At 38.9% G+C, this 19,386-nt stretch overlaps 2 protein-coding genes across 2 annotated transcripts; one reads left to right on the top strand and one right to left on the bottom strand.

Moving 5' to 3' along the window:
- Nucleotides 1-1,565: 1,565 nt before the first annotated feature.
- On the top strand, nucleotides 1,566-9,587 carry clic2 (chloride intracellular channel 2). Its single transcript, XM_041797629.1, has 6 exons — nucleotides 1,566-1,853; nucleotides 4,968-5,077; nucleotides 5,562-5,687; nucleotides 5,794-5,894; nucleotides 7,904-8,085; nucleotides 8,967-9,587. The coding sequence occupies exons 1-6, from the start codon at nucleotides 1,800-1,802 to the stop codon at nucleotides 9,126-9,128; spliced, it is 735 nt and encodes a 244-aa protein (XP_041653563.1). The 5' UTR covers nucleotides 1,566-1,799; the 3' UTR covers nucleotides 9,129-9,587.
- Nucleotides 9,588-9,881: 294 nt separating this feature from the next.
- On the bottom strand, nucleotides 9,882-17,624 carry urp1 (urotensin-related peptide 1). Its single transcript, XM_041798153.1, has 5 exons — nucleotides 16,682-17,624; nucleotides 16,425-16,553; nucleotides 16,301-16,341; nucleotides 11,369-11,474; nucleotides 9,882-9,913 (listed from the first exon to the last, which is right to left on the bottom strand). Exons 1-5 carry the CDS (start codon nucleotides 16,782-16,784, stop codon nucleotides 9,882-9,884), a joined length of 411 nt encoding a protein of 136 aa, XP_041654087.1. The 5' UTR covers nucleotides 16,785-17,624.
- Nucleotides 17,625-19,386: the final 1,762 nt, after the last annotated feature.

Below are 19,386 nucleotides of genomic sequence, written 5' to 3'. Positions count from 1 at the left end.
TTATACTGTGGTACAATATAGCCTTTTTCAAAGTTCAAACCCATTTTCTTACCTTTTATTGGCAATGTTAACAATGAAGATTGGACACACTGAAGCATTAGGATAGTAATGTCAGACTTGTTGGCTAAGCCATGATGTGCACAAATGTTAGGATGCCAAAAATTAAGTACAAGAAACTGAGACAGAGTATTAAAGAGGCAAAAATGGGTTTCAAAAATGGTAGAAAATGGCAAAAAGTGGTTAAAAAATGGTCAGAGGGAAACAAAGAAACCCCAACCCATGCAGCTTTATTAAATGATGTGATGCAAGATGTAGAGTTAGAAAAGTAAAATACTCATTAAGGGAAAAGGAACTTATATTCTACGCCATATGGCAACCTTTTATGGATTATTCTAACAAGACAAACCCATGAAGGAGTGAAGGACTGAAAAAAGTTATGTAACACATGACTTTATTATTTATTTATTCATTTAAACTTTGTACACTTAATTTTCTTTCCAAACTGGTAGAATATATGAAACCTTACATTTATATAGCATTTCTGTATTATAAGAAGTAAAAAAAATAAAAAGAAGTTAAAGAAAGTGGTGAGAAAAGGTTAAGAGTGGCAAAAGCAAGTCACAAATATGGCCAGATAAACTATGATAAAGGGGTTAAAAGGCATCAAAAATGGATGGCAAAGATGCCAAATTGGGTGGAAAATGGGGAAATGCATTAAAAAGTGCTTAAAGACTTAAAAAGTGTCAAAAATGGGTTATGAACATGCAATCGGTTAATCGGTTAAAAAGTGGTGGAAAAGTTTGTTCAGAAAGTGGAAAAATTGGTTAATCGGTATGTGTGCACGGTCAGGGACCCAGACCTGCCTGTAGCTACCGCCTCATTCTCCTCAAATGACTCTGATTGGTCAGATCCATTTTCAGACCTGGCAGAGTTGTTTCGGATCAGAGCTTTGCAAGATGGATCTGCCCAATGAGAGACATAGAATCTGGTCAGTCCATCTGCTTTGCAAGGTTATGTCAGGACTGCCTTAATTAAGAACTTACGCTCAAACTTGGCGAGGTTTAATTCACTAAGAATAGTTGGTGCAGCACATAGCAGGACAGTGTGTTTAAGGTGGAGAATGGATATGATATGCCACCTTTAAATGAAGTGGAACCATTTTCAAGAAAAGTACTTTTGTTTACTTCCTTGCCAATATAAAAATATCATTTTTGGTGGATTTACTACTTTAAGCAAAGTTCCAGTATTTGATATAAGTCAACTTATTCTCTCCTTAACATTGGATTAAAGGTCCTGACTGTGTGTTATTAAGGCTGGGTGCATGCTTTGTCACATCTTGTGAAGTGCTCTTAGTCTAATATTCTTTTCATATCTAATAGTGTTGGAATGTGAAGAGTTTGGATGAATTGTCTGATTTTGTGCGAGTCACATGGCTTATCAGTTCCTGTGAGTTACAAAATGCAAAGGATCCTATTTTAAGCTCTCTCTTCATCGAGTGCGTACCCCGCCCATCTCCCTGGTTCCTCCCCTCTCCTCTGCCTTGTATAGTACGTTCAGAGCAATAGCCTCCAAGAAGCCCTGAAACACAACCAGCTGTGAGGTGTTGCACTTTCTCCTGACATCCACGATCACAGAGACACTTAAACCATAGGGAACCAGCTCAAGGGCACTTTCTATTGTCAGCATTCTCTCTCCATATGAGGATTTTTGGGAGGTGCTGAAGAAGAACAATCTTTAAGAGAAGTTTTCACTTTCTACAAGTTTTTTTTTAAGTGAATAAAGGCTTTTTGGGGCACAACATGGCACTTCGGCAGAACTCTGAAAAGGAGCCAAGCATTGAATTGTTTATTAAGGTAAGTATTTTTTTTAAATTAGTTTTATGCATGAAAGGAAAAGTGGGTTGGGACATGGGAAGAGTAACTAAACAGTGAATTCATAATCAAAGATGAGGGCGGACAAAAACGTCCTTGTCACTGTCAGTACAGTAAAACAGCACAGATCTACGTCATGCTTCTCTATGAGGATCCATCAGAGGACAGCTCTCCTTTACATTGGTGCCATCTACAGATATGATGTGCTTCAGATGCTCAAGTGTTTACTCCTGCTGAGGGTCACAGCTCATGGTTATCAGTGAACTCTGCCTACAGACAGACAGTCCAGCTTATCAGAGGGAGAGAGGAGCATGCAGGGTGAAAGGCCTCGCAGCCTGCAGCAGGCACACCCACTTCACTTACGCACACATTCAGACTCCTATCAAGGAGGCATTGTAAACAAGTCATTTCTTAGCTGAAGCTGTTGCCTAATATCCAAACAGTGAAATTTATAAAGGCCTTTTTATGCCTTAAAGTTCTGCTTGCACAAGTGTGTTAGTCTTAAAAGTATTACTATAGTGCAAGGTCAAGTTTAACTCAACACAAGACTAAACAAGAACATAACATCTCCATGGACTTTTAACATTTGGTTCTTACTAGAATAGTTAAGCATTCATTGTGGAATTAAGAATTAAGAGTTTGATGATTATGATATTATCATAGGTGTCCTTAAAGAATAGAGTAGGAGGAGCATGTAGATGCTAGCTTATGGCATAAGGACTGAAAACTACAAAAAAAGTTAGCATAGCTTTGTCTGAAGGTAGCAAACAGAGGTGAAAATAGCACAGCTACTGTACTCAAGTAAAAGTGCAGTTACTCTGGTTAACATTTCTTGAGTTGAGGTAAAAGTCCTGGTCTGCAACAGTCTGTGTCCAAAGCCAGCTTTTTTATCGCTGGCAGGAATTGTTTTTAATTTAATTCAATTCAATTTTAATTTGAACAGATCTGGAATGGAAGAGGATAAGGGCCACTAAAAAAAAAGTTTTATTTTTTTTTTAATTATGTTGTTATTATTTTATTTTTCTATTCCTTTTTATTATTTTTTTATTTATCTATTTTATTTTTTTTACACTGCTTGGGCAGTAACAGATCTAGGGAAGAGGTCAAGACCACTGGAAAAAAAATTGTAACCCAACTTTTTTTACTTGTGAGTAAAAAAGTCAGAATCTGAGATTAAAACAAGAATTCTGAGTTAATCTCAGAATTCTGACTTTTTTCTCACAAGTAAAAAAAAAATATGTCTCAAATTTTATTTTTAGTAGCCTTAATCCTCTTCTGTATATCTGTCACTGCCCAAACAGTGTAAAAAAAAATAGATACATAAATAAAAATAAATGGGAATAAATAATAATAATAATAATAATAATAATAATAATAATAATCTTTTAAAAATTAAAACAATTTAGAAAATATACATATTTTTAAAAACAACAACAACAACAAAAAAAAATCCAAAACCAATTTATCCAGCATTCTGAGCGCTATCTGATGATAGCGAAGAGAAACTGACCCGACTCGGCCTTCTTCGCCTTTTTTCGACAGTAGTTTTCAGGTTTGCAGCACCTGTGACAGGACAGGATTCCTTGACATTGTCTGCATGTTCTGTGTGACATTTCCTTGAAATACAGAAATAGGAGGAACAAAGAGCTATTTTAAAGCAAGGTTGCAGATTCTCCTGAGGAATTCAGGATTCATTTTTTTGTAAGGTAGCAATAATAAGCGTTGGCTAGAACTGCTCTGGAATTAAGGTCCTAAACGCTGCTAGCTATGAACACGTGGCCAAAATATACTCAAATAAAAGTAAAGAGTATTTAATTTAAAGTGTACTTTAAGTACTGAGTAGCAACTGAGGATATATACAGTAAAATATGATCTCTCCTTAAAGGGGAGAACAACAAAATAAGAGGCAGTAGCTATGGGCAGGTTTAGTTAAACTAGCCGTTTGCAATGGCTGCCTCCACTGCAGTGATTAGTTTAGATGTAGCTACAACATAGAAGCAGTTTTATCAGAGGTGGACCGTGTTTCTGTATGAAATAAAAAGTAAAAACAACATGAAAAGCTTTTAATGATGGGTGATATGTTTTTGCTCTTCAGCAGACCTGCTTCAGCATGAGTTTGTAAAAGTTATGGACTGGTGGTTAGTTGCACGGTGAGTGGTTGGGTACAACGGCTGCTAGTGGAGGGATTAGCTTGGATGAAGCCACAGCTGCGGTTTTGTAAAACTGGACCACAGTCCTCTATTAAATCAAAAGCAAAGAGCCACTCTGAAAGATGTTTTTTTGACATAAAAGATGTTTTTGCTCTTCTCTGCTGCAGTAGCTGTTAGCTCGGATGTAGCTGTAGGAAGGCAGCAGTTTAATCAGAGTAACTGGACCACATTTTCTTTTTAAAAAGTACAAAGTTACACCGACAGCCTGGCTTGCCAGAGAAGATGTTTTGCACGTCTTCCGACTGGCCTTGGCATGAATTTTATTCACCGAGGAGCAAGGCAAGAACAAGCAGAGAGTCAACCTGATAGCAATCGTCGAGGAGGTAAATCTTGCCTGAAATCTGGCTCAAAATCCTGCGGGGTGTGGCCAGCCTAAACCCATAGTTCTAATAGTCTTGCCTCTGGTGATATGTCGAACACGCTGATGTATCGCGGCCATGGGGAAACAGAGTCAATACTTATATCCATTTTTCTATGCTAGCACGTTGGACTTAAGCTAACCTGCTGCTGTCTGTCAACTTAAATTTATCATAAAACACATACTGTTGAATAATTTTAAAAGTGAATACTGAAGTATTTTTAGAACAATTGGGCATTGACAGAAGCACAGGCTGGGCACTAAGCAGACTGTTGTTGACATGTGGTGAGCTTGCTAGTTAATTCAGGATAGCTAGCATCTGTTTTCCGCTCCAACACAATGCCTGCTTTTCCTCTTAGTGGAGGAAACAGACTTTAAATATCCCTGACACGCCTGTCACTTCTACAATCCCTTATTTTTTATGAGTAGAAAAGGGGTTTGTTTATTTTGTTTCTCCTGCATATAAAGGACATTTGTGGCTAAACTGCCTAACACCTTTTATGTGCTATTTCTCTGTGTGTTTTTCAGGCTGGGCATGATGGCGAAAACGTGGGGAACTGCCCTTTCTGTCAGAGGCTCTTCATGGTTTTGTGGCTGAAAGGGGTCAAGTTTACAGTCACCACTGTTGACATGAGGAAGTAAGACACCTCTCCTCTGAGTCAAACACTTCCTGAGCATCTGGTCATGGGGACTTTACACAGAAGAACTCTATTAGGAGGAAAACAAAAGTGAAATTGAGAATTTTCTCTCAGTAATTTGAACCATTTCACACTTTACCAATAGGTGTGTTTCTAACAGACGTGTACAAAAAAGGCTGTGTCGCTTTTAAACAAACACCTTCTTTGATTAAAGTCCTGTTGTGTGAATTTCTCAGGGTCATTACTGGGGAGCAAATAAGATCAGGAAACTTTGAAAGGATGCTGATAATTGAGTGATTCAGAGCACACATGAATCAGCTGACCACTCCCTGCTCTGCTTATATAACTAAACAAATAGCCATTAATATTCACACTGCCTTGACAACCAAATTATTATTTTTTTGTTTCATTACACATGTGACTGCACATGCTATAATAATAACTCGCTTTTTTTCCCTTTCCCACCTCTCTACATGGTCTCCAGGAAGCCAGCAGAGCTGAAAGACCTGGCCCCGGGCACCAACCCTCCTTTTCTCCTCTATAACGGCACGCTCAAAACAGACTTCATTAAAATTGAGGAGTTTCTTGAACAAACACTGGCTCCTCCCAGGTATATTTAATCATCAGGCAAATTTTAATGATGTTTGATTTTGATAAAGGCTCATTATTTTCAATCAGGTTTACTCCCAGGCTTCTTGTTTCTTTTTCTCCTGCAGGTATCCTCACCTCAGCCCTCTGAACAAAGAATCCTTTGACGTGGGGGCTGACATTTTTGCAAAGTTCTCTGCTTTCATCAAAAACAGCCCCAACAATGCCAGTAAGTTAGGAGTCTTTTTTCAGCTATGGAGCTCTAGTGCTACTTCACTAAAATATTTAAATTTCCTTGCAATACTGTTGAACTTCTCTTCATTTTAAGGAAAAATAATGTACTTTTTATTAAATTGAATTCGTCAGGTTTCATTACTAATCACAAATGGTGGAAAGTAACTAATTGCATAAACTCAAATTACTCTAATTGAGTTGTTTTTTTCAGGTATTTGTACTTTTTTAAGTACATTTTGAAATCAGTATACTTCTACTCTACAAAAAAGGCACACTCACACTCACACTTATGGGCAATTTAGACTTATCAATAAACCTAACAAGCATGATTTTAGTCTGAGAGAACCCATGCATGCACGGTGAGAACATGCAAACTCCGTACGGAAAGGGCTGGCCCATTAAGGCAGGGATTCTCAACTTTTTCAGCCCGCGACCCCCACTGGGGGGCCAGCAAAACCATGGTCCATTGTAAAGTTAAGCTGTGGTATATGCTTATCAAAGAAACGAATATCTTTTTAATTCATTTGTGTGGTAAGTAGCCCTCTTAAAAATGTAAATCCTTTTGATAAAAACAGAATGAAAATACACTGAAAATAGATAAAATGGGTTAATAATAGAAGAAAAATAGTGGGAAAGGTGGGGAAATTGGATTTCAAAAGTAGCAGAAATGGGTTAGAAGTGCCAGAAGTTAAATAAATGTGGCAAAAATAACCAACAAAATGGCAAAAATGGGTTAAAGTGGCAAAAACAGGCATATTAAGTGGTAAAAAGGGATTGAAACGTGGCTGAAATGGTGTTAAAGTTCCAAAATTAGGTGGGAATTTAGTAAAATGGGATGGAAAATTGATATAAACTGGCAAAAGAGGGTTAGCTGAGGCAGAAATCAGAAAAAATGGGTGAAACTGACAAAAATGGGCATATCAAATTGTGAGATGTGGCGTAAAATGTGGTAAATAGGGGTTAATAGTGGCAATACTGGGACAACAGAGCCAACAATAGGGCGGGAGTGTTTAGATTGGGTGAAGTGAAGTGGCAAAAACACGCAGAAAAAAAAGTGGTGGAAAGGGTTTAAAATTTGAAAAAAAAAAAAATTCTTAGTTTTTTTAAGGCATCTGGAGACCCCATCTCAGTGTCACGCGACCCCCAATGCGGTCCCAACCCCAACGTTGAGAACCACTGCATTAAGGAGCAATGGTGGACTTCATTTACATCACTGTGGCTTCAGTGGCACAACCAATGTGCTCTTAAAGGTCACTTATGATAAAAAATACACTTTTTCAGACTTTGCTAACAGAAATATGTGCCCCTGGCCTGTCCACAATCCCCCCGAGAATCAGAAAAATCCATTCCGTCCCCCTTTCTTTCTCCAACTTTCAGAAAAATGTGTGCTGAAACCAGCCGTCCTCAGATTTCACCCTCATGATGTCATGTGGGGAAATAGCCCCACCCCCAGGTTCAGTTGGCCCCTTTGCCCCTTGGAGGAAAGCCCACCTCCCCTGATCCTTCTATCAAGACCATATCCATTAAGCCACATCGATTTCCTGAGAGGGGCGTGGTCAGGGGCGGAGCCAGACAGCTCAGTAACATTTAAAGCCGCAGAAACAGCTCACTCTGAGCAGGGCTGAAACAGAGGGGTTTACAGACATGCAAAAATCCTATACTAGAATGTTTTTTCAACAACAAACTTCACAGGCATGTTTTAGGGACCTCTGAGAACAATACAAACTTGTCTCAAAGGGGTAAAATATGTGACCTTTAAAGAGATAATAGTTCAACACTTCTTATTAATACTGTGTCATAAATATAAACAATAGAACAAATATAAGAACTCAGCACAAGTACCTCCAAACTAAACAGTATATATTAGTACTTCATATGATATTTACCAAACTTTAATGGAACTGAATATAGTTTTCTTTCTCATGTCTTACAGTTTGCCTGCAGTTACATGACACCACTGATTGCATACACAACAAAAACATATCTCTGTATCTCTCTCGACAGTCCATGAGAAAAACCTTCTGCGGGAGTTTAAGCGCCTGGACAAGTACCTGAACACACCGCTCCCTGAAGAGATTGATCACAACTCCACAGAAACTATCACCTTCTCCAGCAGGAAGTTTCTGGATGGCAATCGCCTCACCTTAGCTGACTGCAACCTGCTGCCCAAACTTCATGTTATCAGGGTGAGACACTGCATCACATGGCTTTTTAATCGTCAACTCCAGACAGTTTCCCTTTTATTCTTGACTATGAAGACTTCTAGATGCTGAGCGGGGAAAAAAACAGGTTTGTTACCAAAGCACTTCACTCAATCGCAAAATTTTGGTTCTTGATATGAAGAACCAAAATATGATATGGGGGGCTACTATATCCTCAATTAGGATATTTAACTGGACTACTCTCTTTGTCCCAGTATATAAACAGAGGTAATCAATTCATTGACAGGAGAACGTCTGCCTCCAACACATTAGGTGATAGAGATTCTCCTGTACTGTCATCCAAACCTACCTGGCCCTATATGAAAAAGTAAATGTCTACTCTTTTAAAATTATGAATTAATTGTATTTATCCATATTTTCTGGAAAGCTGCATTCAATTTAACTAGCCACACCCAGGTCTGATTACTTCCAGATATGTTGAATCCAGAATTCCCCTAAATAGAACCTGTCTGACCAAGTGAAGTAGGCTGAACAATCTTTTAAAGCACTCCCCTTTCGCTCTTTCCAAAGCTATCCACTGTTCTAACTACTTGAAAAAGGCATAAAAGCTAAAAATAATACATCTTTTCTGAAAATAGAGTTGCACATATATTAACTAAATAATGATACCTTACCAGTTTTTATATTCAAAGGTCTGTAAATAAAACTGTGTATGAATGAATTACAAATAAAATCTATTATGATGTAGCCTGTGTTAGTTTTCATGAGGGTCCTGGTGGTTGGGAGGAGTAGGGGTTCATTTATTAAAGTTTGTGAGGCTAAAAAAACAGTTAGGATCCTCTGACTTACAGTATTGTCCGTTTTCTTACAGTACTAACTCTGACCGACCTTTGCATTTGTTTCAGGTTGCTGCCAAGAAGTACTGCGACTTTGACATTCCAACTCAGTTCACAGGCGTGTGGCGATACCTTCAGAACGCCGACCAGCGAGAGGAGTTTAAACAGACGTGTCCAGCTGACATTGAGATTGAGAAGGCTTACTTCAGTGTGGCCAAGCAGAGGAAATAAACACCTGATTCTCTGTTATATCCAAAGTAACATTGCAGGTAGAGATACTGGCCTGTAGAGGGCGACATAACCTACAAGAACAAACCATGGTAATGAATCAGACACTGACTGGTCTAGTATACCTGTACCTGTTGATGAAGTAAGACTTTGTTAATCATGATGAAGCACAGTGTTATGCTGATGTGTTAACATCTATGGTGTTTTTCTGTCACACTGAAAAGGCCAAATGTGCAATTGATTGTTTTGTTTATAGTGTAAATACATATTTTTTCTAGCTTTTTATGATTCCAAACACCCTTATTGAAAATGCATGATTGTGTAAGTGTGAGTCACAGCTGATAGAAATAACAAACAGTTCATTTTTTGCAAAACTTTTTAGTACGTTTGTTTTCACCCTTTAAAACACAGTTTAAAATGAAATTTCCTCACGTCACACCAAATAAAAACATCTGAATCTTGCTCGTCTGTATTTCTTCCCCTCATTGGAAAAGATGGCATTATCATCTGAAATTTTAGTCTATAAATAATACTGAACAAACATCATTAAACACCAAAATCAGGAATCACAAATTGCATTTTTGTTCAAGTTTATTTTAAGGGACAAAAACAAACGATTTTACAGCTTCAAAAATATATTTTCTGTCAGATGGTGCAAATATTGTTTGATAGAAAACAAGAGTGGCGATGAGGAATGACGGAGACTCAAGCCAGTCTGTACAGAAATCACGGCGAGCGTCCTGCAGCTGCTGGGCTCTAGTTGGTGACACAGTATTTCCAGAAACATGCTGTAAGGACATCGGAGAGAACATTTAGAAAGGACAGAATCACTGGTCCAAACTGGTGCTTAATAGTGCTGTCAGCATTAATGCATCAACTGCTATTAATTAAAGTCCAATATTAGGGCATTTATTTTTTTAAACCCAATAAAATTCTTTATCCCCCCCCCCCCCCCCCCCCCATTTAGCTCCTGCAGCTTCTCTCTGCAGCCACATTGATGCAAAAATAAGTCCAACATTGCTCTGATTTCACTTTAAAAAAAACCCTCACACAGCTCAGGGGCTAGGCATAAAGCCCACTATCTATATATCAAAGGATAGGTTTAGGCGAGAAGTCTCTAATGGTTAGGTCTTGTGATATAAGACGGTTTCCATCCCTGCCAGACAGACAACTGTAAGCAACATTATCAGAAAGTGGAAGTGTTCAGGAACAACAGCAACTCGGCCATGAAGTGGATGACAAAGTAAAATCCCAGAGCAGGGACATCGACTGCAAAGGTGCATGGTGCAAAGCCTCACACCAGTGAGTCTAATGCCAGTATGGAGTGGTGTGAAGCACACTGGACTGTTCAGCAGTGGAAACATGTTATGTGACAAATCATGCTTTTCTGTATGGCAGTCAAATGGGCAGGTCTTGGTTTTGATGGACCATACCTGCCTGACTCCATTGTGCCAACTGTGAAGTAAAATGAGGGACTGACTCTGCAAATCTGATGTCCTCTGGTAGGCTGTTCCAGAGTCTGAGGGCTCTGACAGCAAACGCTCTGTCACCCTCAACCTTGGAACAGCCAGCAGAGCTGGATCTCTGACTGTGAGCTGGTTCATAAGCAGACAAAAGCCCATAAGTAGGCAGGGGGAAACCCATTCTTTACATTAAAAGTTGGAAAAAAATTTCCAAAATCAATCCTAAAATCAACCAGCAGCCAGTGGCGAGGGGCTAAAATTAGGTTAATATTAAAAGCTGAGCTGCTGCATTTTGCCTCGTCTGCAGGCAGTGTATCAGTTTTTAAGAAAGTCATGGTTTGATGGGTTTGGGTTAAAGGACTTGACAGATTAACCTTAACCTCATTGAGCACCTTTGGGTTCAACTGGAACAAAGATTGTAAACCATTTCTTCTGGTCCCACATCAGTACCTGACCTCATAAATGCTCTCGAATGAACGGGCTCAAATTCCCACAGAAACACTTCAAAATCTTGTGGAAAGCCTTCAAAGAAGAGTGGAGGCTGTTATAAATGCAGAAGGGGACCAGCTCCATATTAAAGTACATGTATTTAAATGCAATGTCATTACAGTCCCTAGTGTTGGTGTAATGGTCAGACGGCCAAATACTTTTGTCCATATAGTGTAAGTCAAACAAAACCTCACAGAAGAAGTCAAAAAGTGCTTCAAATTACTGAAAAAATATAGATTAGATAAACGTAATGATGTGGTGTCTCCTGTGACTTCATGATAGTTCACTCACCTCTTTTCTTTGTTTTTGGCAGGTTCTGCTCTGATCTGAGAAAACCTTGAGAGCGAAGCTTGTCAGCTGCTGCTAGCTTAATAACGGCTTCCCTGAGGTCCTCCACCTGAAAACAGGAAAAAAAAACCCAGCAGATTTGAGTCTTGGAATCTATGGTAGGCTTCTCACATGTAGATCCTGGAGACTTGATCAAATCCTGTTTAATTTGCATGCAAGTTCAAGTTTCAACATTAATCTCAAATATTTGCACTGAAAACAGTAAACAGTTTGTAGGAAACTCAAACATGAGTTGTCATCTGATCTACTCCAGCGCTTTACCCATGCTCCAGTGACAAGATTAATGCCTTTACATAAAAGCAGTGTAATGTGCTGTCAGACAGCAGCTTTTTGTGTTAAATTCACCAAATTACAGCTGCAGCAGGATGAAGAAATCCCACGACATCTCCAAAAATATGCTTTCATTTACCTTGTCCTGTATTATGGTTTCAAAGATGAGAAAATAAATGATTAGTTGACAGAAAAACATCAGTCAGTGGGTCGTGGAGCTGCTTTTAGTGGGTCGTGAACAGGGGCGTAGCTAGGGATTTCTGGCCCCCAGAAAGAGCGTTACACAGGGCCCCCCTTAACCAGCTAGCCAAGCAACGTTGTGTCATTTTCACAAATATCCATGCATTTTAATGTATTTTTAACCATAATTTACCCATTTATGAGCAAAATTTTTACTATGGTTAAATTAGATTTACTTTATACTGTAACTATAGGACTAGGACTATACCATTTGGACATTTGGTGGAGTACAGAAAAAGTTTGATTTGGTATGTACCTCGGTTTTGAAGTCACGGTCCAGTACGTTTTCAGTACGGTGATTGAAGCGGATAAATAAAATGTAATTTTAATTTTTTAAATTAAATTGTATTAAAATAAATTGGCTGAATAAATTATATTTAAATTATAAATAATGCTGCGACCTCCCTCCAAAAGTTCTTCAATGATTAAAGATATTAATAAATAAATACAGTTTTGCATTACTAGGTTATTTTCATTGATATATTGACATATTTATACCCATTCTTTAAACACTAAAATTTCCCTGCTAACTTGAACGCATCATCACACAACCGCAAGTTAGCTTGTTAAGTATGCAAACTAGCGTCTTTTTGCTGATTTCAACACGGACTTCAGCACTGCACTACTTTTTTAACCAATGGGACCTACTACAGCGTTTGGAAGAACTTTTCACAGCCCACCTTGGAGGATAAAGAGGTTAAAGCCATGTGAAATCTGAGGATAACTTTACGTATGACACAGCTGCAGAGTCCCTCTCTCACTCCTCCGAGGCTGAAGCTAAAGTTAATATGATTCACAGAGCCAGAGCACCATTGCTGTACGGGGGATTTAAACGAAGCCAGCGGCTCTTCTAGCTCCACACACGCCATCGCTCTTCTTCGTTTGTTTTTGTAACTGCTCCTTCTTCTGTAATGACGGTTGCTGGCAGCTTTTAGGCTCAATGCTGCAACCTGGATTGAAGTGAGAACTCCACGTTTTTTTAATACTCACTCCGACGTATTCGTGGTATTACTGCGTGTACCGAACCGTGATGGCCGTACTGTGACTGTACTGGACGAATACAAATACTGTTATACCTCTACTAATTACTAAGAAAAAAAAATAAAAACACACTTTTCAGTGCAGACTTCTCAAGGGCCCCTACTGTGGGCCCCAGTAATCAGTACCCTTTTTCCCCCTTGTGCTACGCTCATGGTCGTGAATATGTGCTTTGTAGAGACAAAGTGGGGGAAAATCAATGATACAGGAAGACGCACACCCTATGGAGGTTGTTTTCCTCAAAGCAGATAGCAGAGGTTTAAATCTGTGGCTCCTGTCATTGCAAAATGAATGCAAAAAGAAATAAATTATAATAAACAAATGGACAGTTTTAGAATTATGAGCACATTTTGAGAAAAATAAGACATAATTATAAATAATAATGTTGACTGTAAAGGACAGGGCTGCCTCCTTTATGTCCAAATGAAAAAGATTTGTTGATGCTGTAAATCTTAACTTGTATTTATTATTGCTTAAAAATAGTCCCTCATGAGCTAAAAAATCAGGGCAAGCATGCTGAATAACCCTCCTGAGTTTAGTCTGAGTCCTTTGTCATGTAAATCAGTGGTTCTCAACTGGCTTAGCCAGGACCCTCCCTCCACACCCAATTTTCCAATCAAAGGCAAACATGTAAAGGAAAATGGGGCTTATAATTGAGTTTTTACTTAAAATTTAGTATCCCGGTTATGAATCATATCCCTGTTTTGATCATATACACCAGGGATGTCAGACTCAATCACAGCAGGGGCCCAATCCTGAGTTTGGGTCTAACCTGAGGGCCTATCTGGGTCGAAATTTCCCATAAACTGCCAACCTCATCTAAAGGATTATAGGGGGAAAAAATGTAAGATTGATGATAAATGATTTTGAGATTTAAAAAAAAAAAATCAAAAGTTAAAATCATGATTTTTAGCAGTGAAAGTACTAATTAAAGTTTAAAATCATACTTTTCAAAAGTCAAAATATGAGATAAAATTCACAATTATGAGTTTTAAACATCAAAATATGATATGAAATTATAAAATCATGAGTTTAAAGGTCAATATTTCAGATAAAATAATAATTAAAAAAACATTTGTTTTAAGGTCAAAATATGGGATAGAAATGTTTAAGAATTTGAAGTGAAAAGCTCAATATTTGGGATTAAAAGTTATAACTAGGAGTTGAAAGATAAGAAAAAAGTCTTAAGTTTAATAGGTAAAATTATAAGAAAAAATTGAAAATCAAGAGTTTTTAATGTGATATATGAGATAAAATTAAAAATACTAAGTTCTAGGCCCAAAGGTGAGATAAAAATGTACGATTTCAAATCAAAAAGGTTTATATATGACTTAAAAATCAAAATGGTAAATCTAAATGCTCAAAACATGAGATAAAAGTCAAAACTGTAACTTTAAGTCATTATTGTCAGATGCAAACGACAAAATACAAAATGAAAACTCAAATTTCTTTCCCCACATTTCTGACTTTTTATCAAACTATTCTAACTCTCTCATTCTTATGACTTAGCGAGGATATTTTCAATCATCAAGGTTAAGTTTACATTGTTATACATGAGGAAATCTGCAGACCTTATACTGGTGGGCCAGTTATAATACAAACATGATACGATCTGTTGGGCCAGGTATAACTGTACCACGGGCCGGATTTGGCCCCCGGACCTTGAGTTTGACACCCCTGATACTGAGTTTACATGCAGACAAAGACACCTGGTTATTCCCTTTAAACATTAGAAGTACCGGTATTCCAGTTTCTAATCACTGCATCTTATCTGCACAGGCACCTGTGATATTTAATTTTACAACACAAACCCTGGCATTTTTAAACCTCAGGGGCAAAAAAGACCACTGTGAATTATTTTAGGCTAACGGTGTTAAATGCCATCATTACGCTGAAGATATGATCTTCACCTCACTCCAACAATGATCCAATTTTTATGAATATGAGGTGATTATATTATCAGTCACTAAAATAGTTAAGCCATGACTTCAATACAGACCTTAGCAATCCCACAAGTACCTTCATTCATTTAATAACAGCTTCAGAGTAGAAGCATTATGACAAAACTCCATTACTTATCATCTCCCATCTTTCCATCCACAGCTTAACCCTTAGTGTGAGCGGCCGGTCTCTGTCTCCACAGGGACGAGGTTCACGGTTCATTTATGGCTTAAAAACTGTTCAGTTCACTTTTCATCTGAATATGAGCGGTTTAGACACAACACTGCTGTCAGGTCAGACTGATCCGCTGCAGACTCAGCAGCCTGGCTGTCACTCTGTGTCTCTGGGCAGAGGCAGACCAGCTGTCCCTCCACCACACATCCATCTGTGCATACAGCTTATACATGCCATAGTATTCTGTTTTCTTTTGGAGTCCTCCAGGTAGCAAAACCAGGTTTCTCAAAACCAGGATACAGGCATACATGCGTTTCTGACAAGGCAAGAAACCGGGATATTCAAGTCCATGTAATCACAGTTTCTGTCTTTTGCCACATTTTTTCCAGGCACACAACTGTGACCCACTGAAAATGGCTTTACGACCCATTTAGGGTCCCAATCCACGAGTTGAGAACCAAGGATGTTAATGTTCCAATGCTATATGACTTCAAGAAATTTCAAACTTTCACTGAGAATTAAATTTAAAAAGTAAAGTGATGCATGGAAGCCCTAAGTGGACTTACTTTAATTTTACACGATGTTGCTGTCATCATGAGTAGATTTGCTTGCTTTCTCATGATCTCCACTTTTTTATCTCATTATCTTAGAACAGCAAAGCTAGTTTACCCATAATAATATGCCAATTTGGATATCTCTAGAAAACAAACAAAAATTTACAGTATGGTACTACCACAAACAGAATTAAATGCATGCACGCCTGCAGGGCTTCTGTGAAGATGCTCTTTTAACATGCATGTGTCTTTGTTAAATCCAAAGTCTAAATTGCAGTTTTTTATCAAATAAATTTGAGTGTTAAACATTTTCTGGGTGTCTATTTCCCATTAAGGAGGTGAAAGCGGGTCCACAGGCTAAACAATTTGAGAACGACTGATGAAGAAGAGGATTCTGGGAGAGAAGAGCAGCTTTGAGCTCGGCACTACTGTACAATCACTGCATACCCCCCTCAAGCTAAAATTCATCCTTTTACAGCTGATATAACCTGAAAACTGTCAGAAAATATTCCCTTAACCACTATTTGCCATGCAAAATAGTTGTTCATTTCCTTATTTTTCATACTATTTGCATTTTTCCATCTTTTCTGTAAAGTATTCATGTTTTTAAAAGTATTGTGCCTGTTTTAAAGGATCGATTGTGCAATAGTATGCTTACCATGTTTGCAAACTTTTCCTGTTGTGCTGAATCTTTAATCCCTAAAAAAAAACAAAAAAAAAAACATGATATAGGCCATTCATGTGATTTACAAATATATGCAAATGTCTGCATAATCTTCTACCTTTGGTCCAGGAGTCTCCTCCTGCGTTGTGCTGCATCAGAAGTGGAAACAGATTATTCACGTCTCTCTGATCTGCCTCGGCAGTGTTCGGTCCATCCTCCACTTCTGAAACTAACTTCTGAATGAAATCTGCTGGGTGAAACAACTTCCTGTTTTTATGGCGTCATTACGAAATATTTATGTGACAGAAGGTCACATTGCTAAAGGAAAATGTACCAAACACATGATGATAAAATGAAAGATAAAAGGGGTCGTACCTGTCTGAGTCTCCAGGTTGGTATCGGGATAAAGAGGTAGAGCATGCGTCCATCTTTGAGACCAAATCACAGCGAGGAGGTAAAACAGAGCTGTAGAGAGCATGGTGACTGGATCTTTGGCTGGTCAGATCTGGACTCTTTCTCTGCTGGCCGAAGAACTTCACTTTTATACAAGAAGAGGTCATCCATCATGATCTGATCAATACATTATCATCACAGCCAGTCTGCTTCTTAATGGATCAGGCGTCATGGACGCGATTTAGGAGACCCTGTCAATTGCACTGCAGCCTATCTGTGCTTGTTCAGAGACAACAGACAAATGTTTACTCTCTGACAGCGATCAGCACAGCTCTGATGGGTTTGTTCTTTATGTCTGACACCATTTCTGTGTGATGGGCTGATGCGATGTACCATCACTCATGTCAGAAATCACAGTGTGTCACTGCAGGTTTCTGTGTCATGCTTTTGTTTAATGGCGAATATTTTTGAAGGTGTGAGAAGTCACATTCAGGGGTGGTTTTAGACATTTAGAGGCAAAAAACAATATGAGGCTCATCTCCGTGTATTTAAAAACCAACATAGCAAGTAATTAAAATATTTTGAAGCTTCTCCTCTCTGGTAAAGAACTACAGTACTACCCATGTCTGAAATATAACGCACCTCCCAGCATGTTGGGGGTTGGTGCACATCCGGCTCATGGACAGCCATAAACTGGGTTTTAGAGGTATCTATCAGACACAGAAATGTCCCATGTCTGTGACACCTAACATGAAATAAGAGCACACGGTAAAAGCAATAAGGTATCTCATGTAGGTTTGTAATCAAACAAGTACAGTTTGAGACAATTTGGACCCTATATGTTTGAGAAATTGTACACTTCCTGTTTACTGGCGTGTAGCACCACATTATGTAACAATGTCCCATTATGTAATAATGTAATAAATTTTCAATTTATTATGTATTAACGCTGCATTTTGTAAGCCACTAAGCAGTTAGAGTTAGGGCAATGTAGTAAGGTGTACCCTGGAGCCCACCTTAAGTCCTAGGGCTAAGGTTAGGTGTTTAGTCTAGAGCCATGAAGGGGGGTTAGGTTCAGGCATAAGTCATTAAGAGTTAGGGCAAGGTAGTTGGGCATACCTTGGAGCCCACACTAAGTCCTGTGGTTGGGGTTATTACATAATGCGGCATTATTGCATAATGTGGCGCTACATGGCGAAACATCAAAATCTGACAAACCATCACAGCTAGACCATTTGAGTTCTGTGCAAGAGCTGAAGAAGGGGTAAAAGGGGTTAATACTGTAAAGAGGCCTGGTTATGACAAATTTGACACTTTTTTGACAAAAATTGAAAATGCTGGACTTCTAGTTGGTTTCATAACATACATCCATGAGGCTTTTTAGTTGGTTCTGGTATGGTACATATGCACACCAAAATTTACAAGTGTAGGTGCAAGGCCTTATGTCCCCGCCAAGTTTAGTGAGTTGTTGAGAATGTTTAGGCACCGACAATTGAAGAGGCCATGGTCCTCTGCCAGAAAACGGTGAATTGCTCCCTCTGGGTGTCTTTGCCCCAAGTGAAGGAGTTCAAGTATCTCTTGGTCTTTTTCCCTGCCAGCTGCCATTTCTCTTGGACTTTTTACCTTCTTTATCTGAATATTTCACTAACTTCAGGACACAAAAAGACGTTAAGAATTAAAAATGTTTATATTTTCCCACTTTGAACGTTTGGCATAGTCAAACACAGCTCAAACATGGTCTTTTGGATAATATGGCTAGTAATCAAATCAGCTGTGGATAAAATCAATGGGATTTTTATTTCTTTTGAATCAAAAAGATGCTTAATTTGAATATTCATGTCTGTTTTTTGTTTGTTTGTTTGTTTGTTTTTTTAAATTAGCAGGAATGGTAAACAAAAAAAATCCCCTTTGTGGAACATCCAAGCCACACGGAATGGAACACATCAATGGACAGATTCCGTATGACATCATTGAGTCTATAAATAAGACTGCAGCATCCTGACAGTCAGTCAGTCAAACCAGTTACTAGTGCAGCGACCAGTACAGTTAACAGTACTTTAACCGGTGACTTTCAAACCCTTGGACAAGAGAACTCTTGGACCACCTACAAATTATCATTTCTTTGTAGCGAAGAAAAAAGCTGAAGGAAATGCAGCGACAGCCCAAACCCAGAGGGCACAACAGGCCCAACAACCAACAGGGCGCCAACAATAGACAGGGCGCTGGAAGAGAGATGGAAGTGGAAAGACTCCATCAGAAAGTGAGGCAGCTCAGCGACCTGCTGCAGAAAGAGAGGGATGAGAAATTCCAGCTCATCCGTGAACGGGAGGAGATGAGTCAGCAGCTCAAAAAGCAGAAGGCCCTGATAGAAATGTATATTAACCAGGGCAAAGAGATTAAGAGAGAGCTGGAGAGGCTGCAGAAATACAGCAACAAGGAGACTGTCTCTGCCTTCAAGATCGCCAAGCAGGTGAATGACACCAAGAGGCAGAAGAAGAAAAAAGAGCTGCATGCGGACTACGAGGAGCTGAAGGTGGCACACCTGTTAAGCACCGAGGAGTTCACCAAGGAGCTCAAGGAGAAGGAGGAGAAAAACAACTCCCTCCAGGAAGAGCTGATCAACATGACGGTGTCATTCAACCAGCTGAGGACCCGACATGAAGAAGATATGGCCGCTGCCAAACAGC

This window comes from Cheilinus undulatus, linkage group 10 (assembly GCF_018320785.1).
Source record: "Cheilinus undulatus linkage group 10, ASM1832078v1, whole genome shotgun sequence".
Taxonomy (NCBI): domain Eukaryota; kingdom Metazoa; phylum Chordata; class Actinopteri; order Labriformes; family Labridae; genus Cheilinus; species Cheilinus undulatus.
The sequence above is the reverse complement of the archived record's forward strand: the minus strand, read 5'-3'. Positions and strand labels throughout refer to the sequence as shown.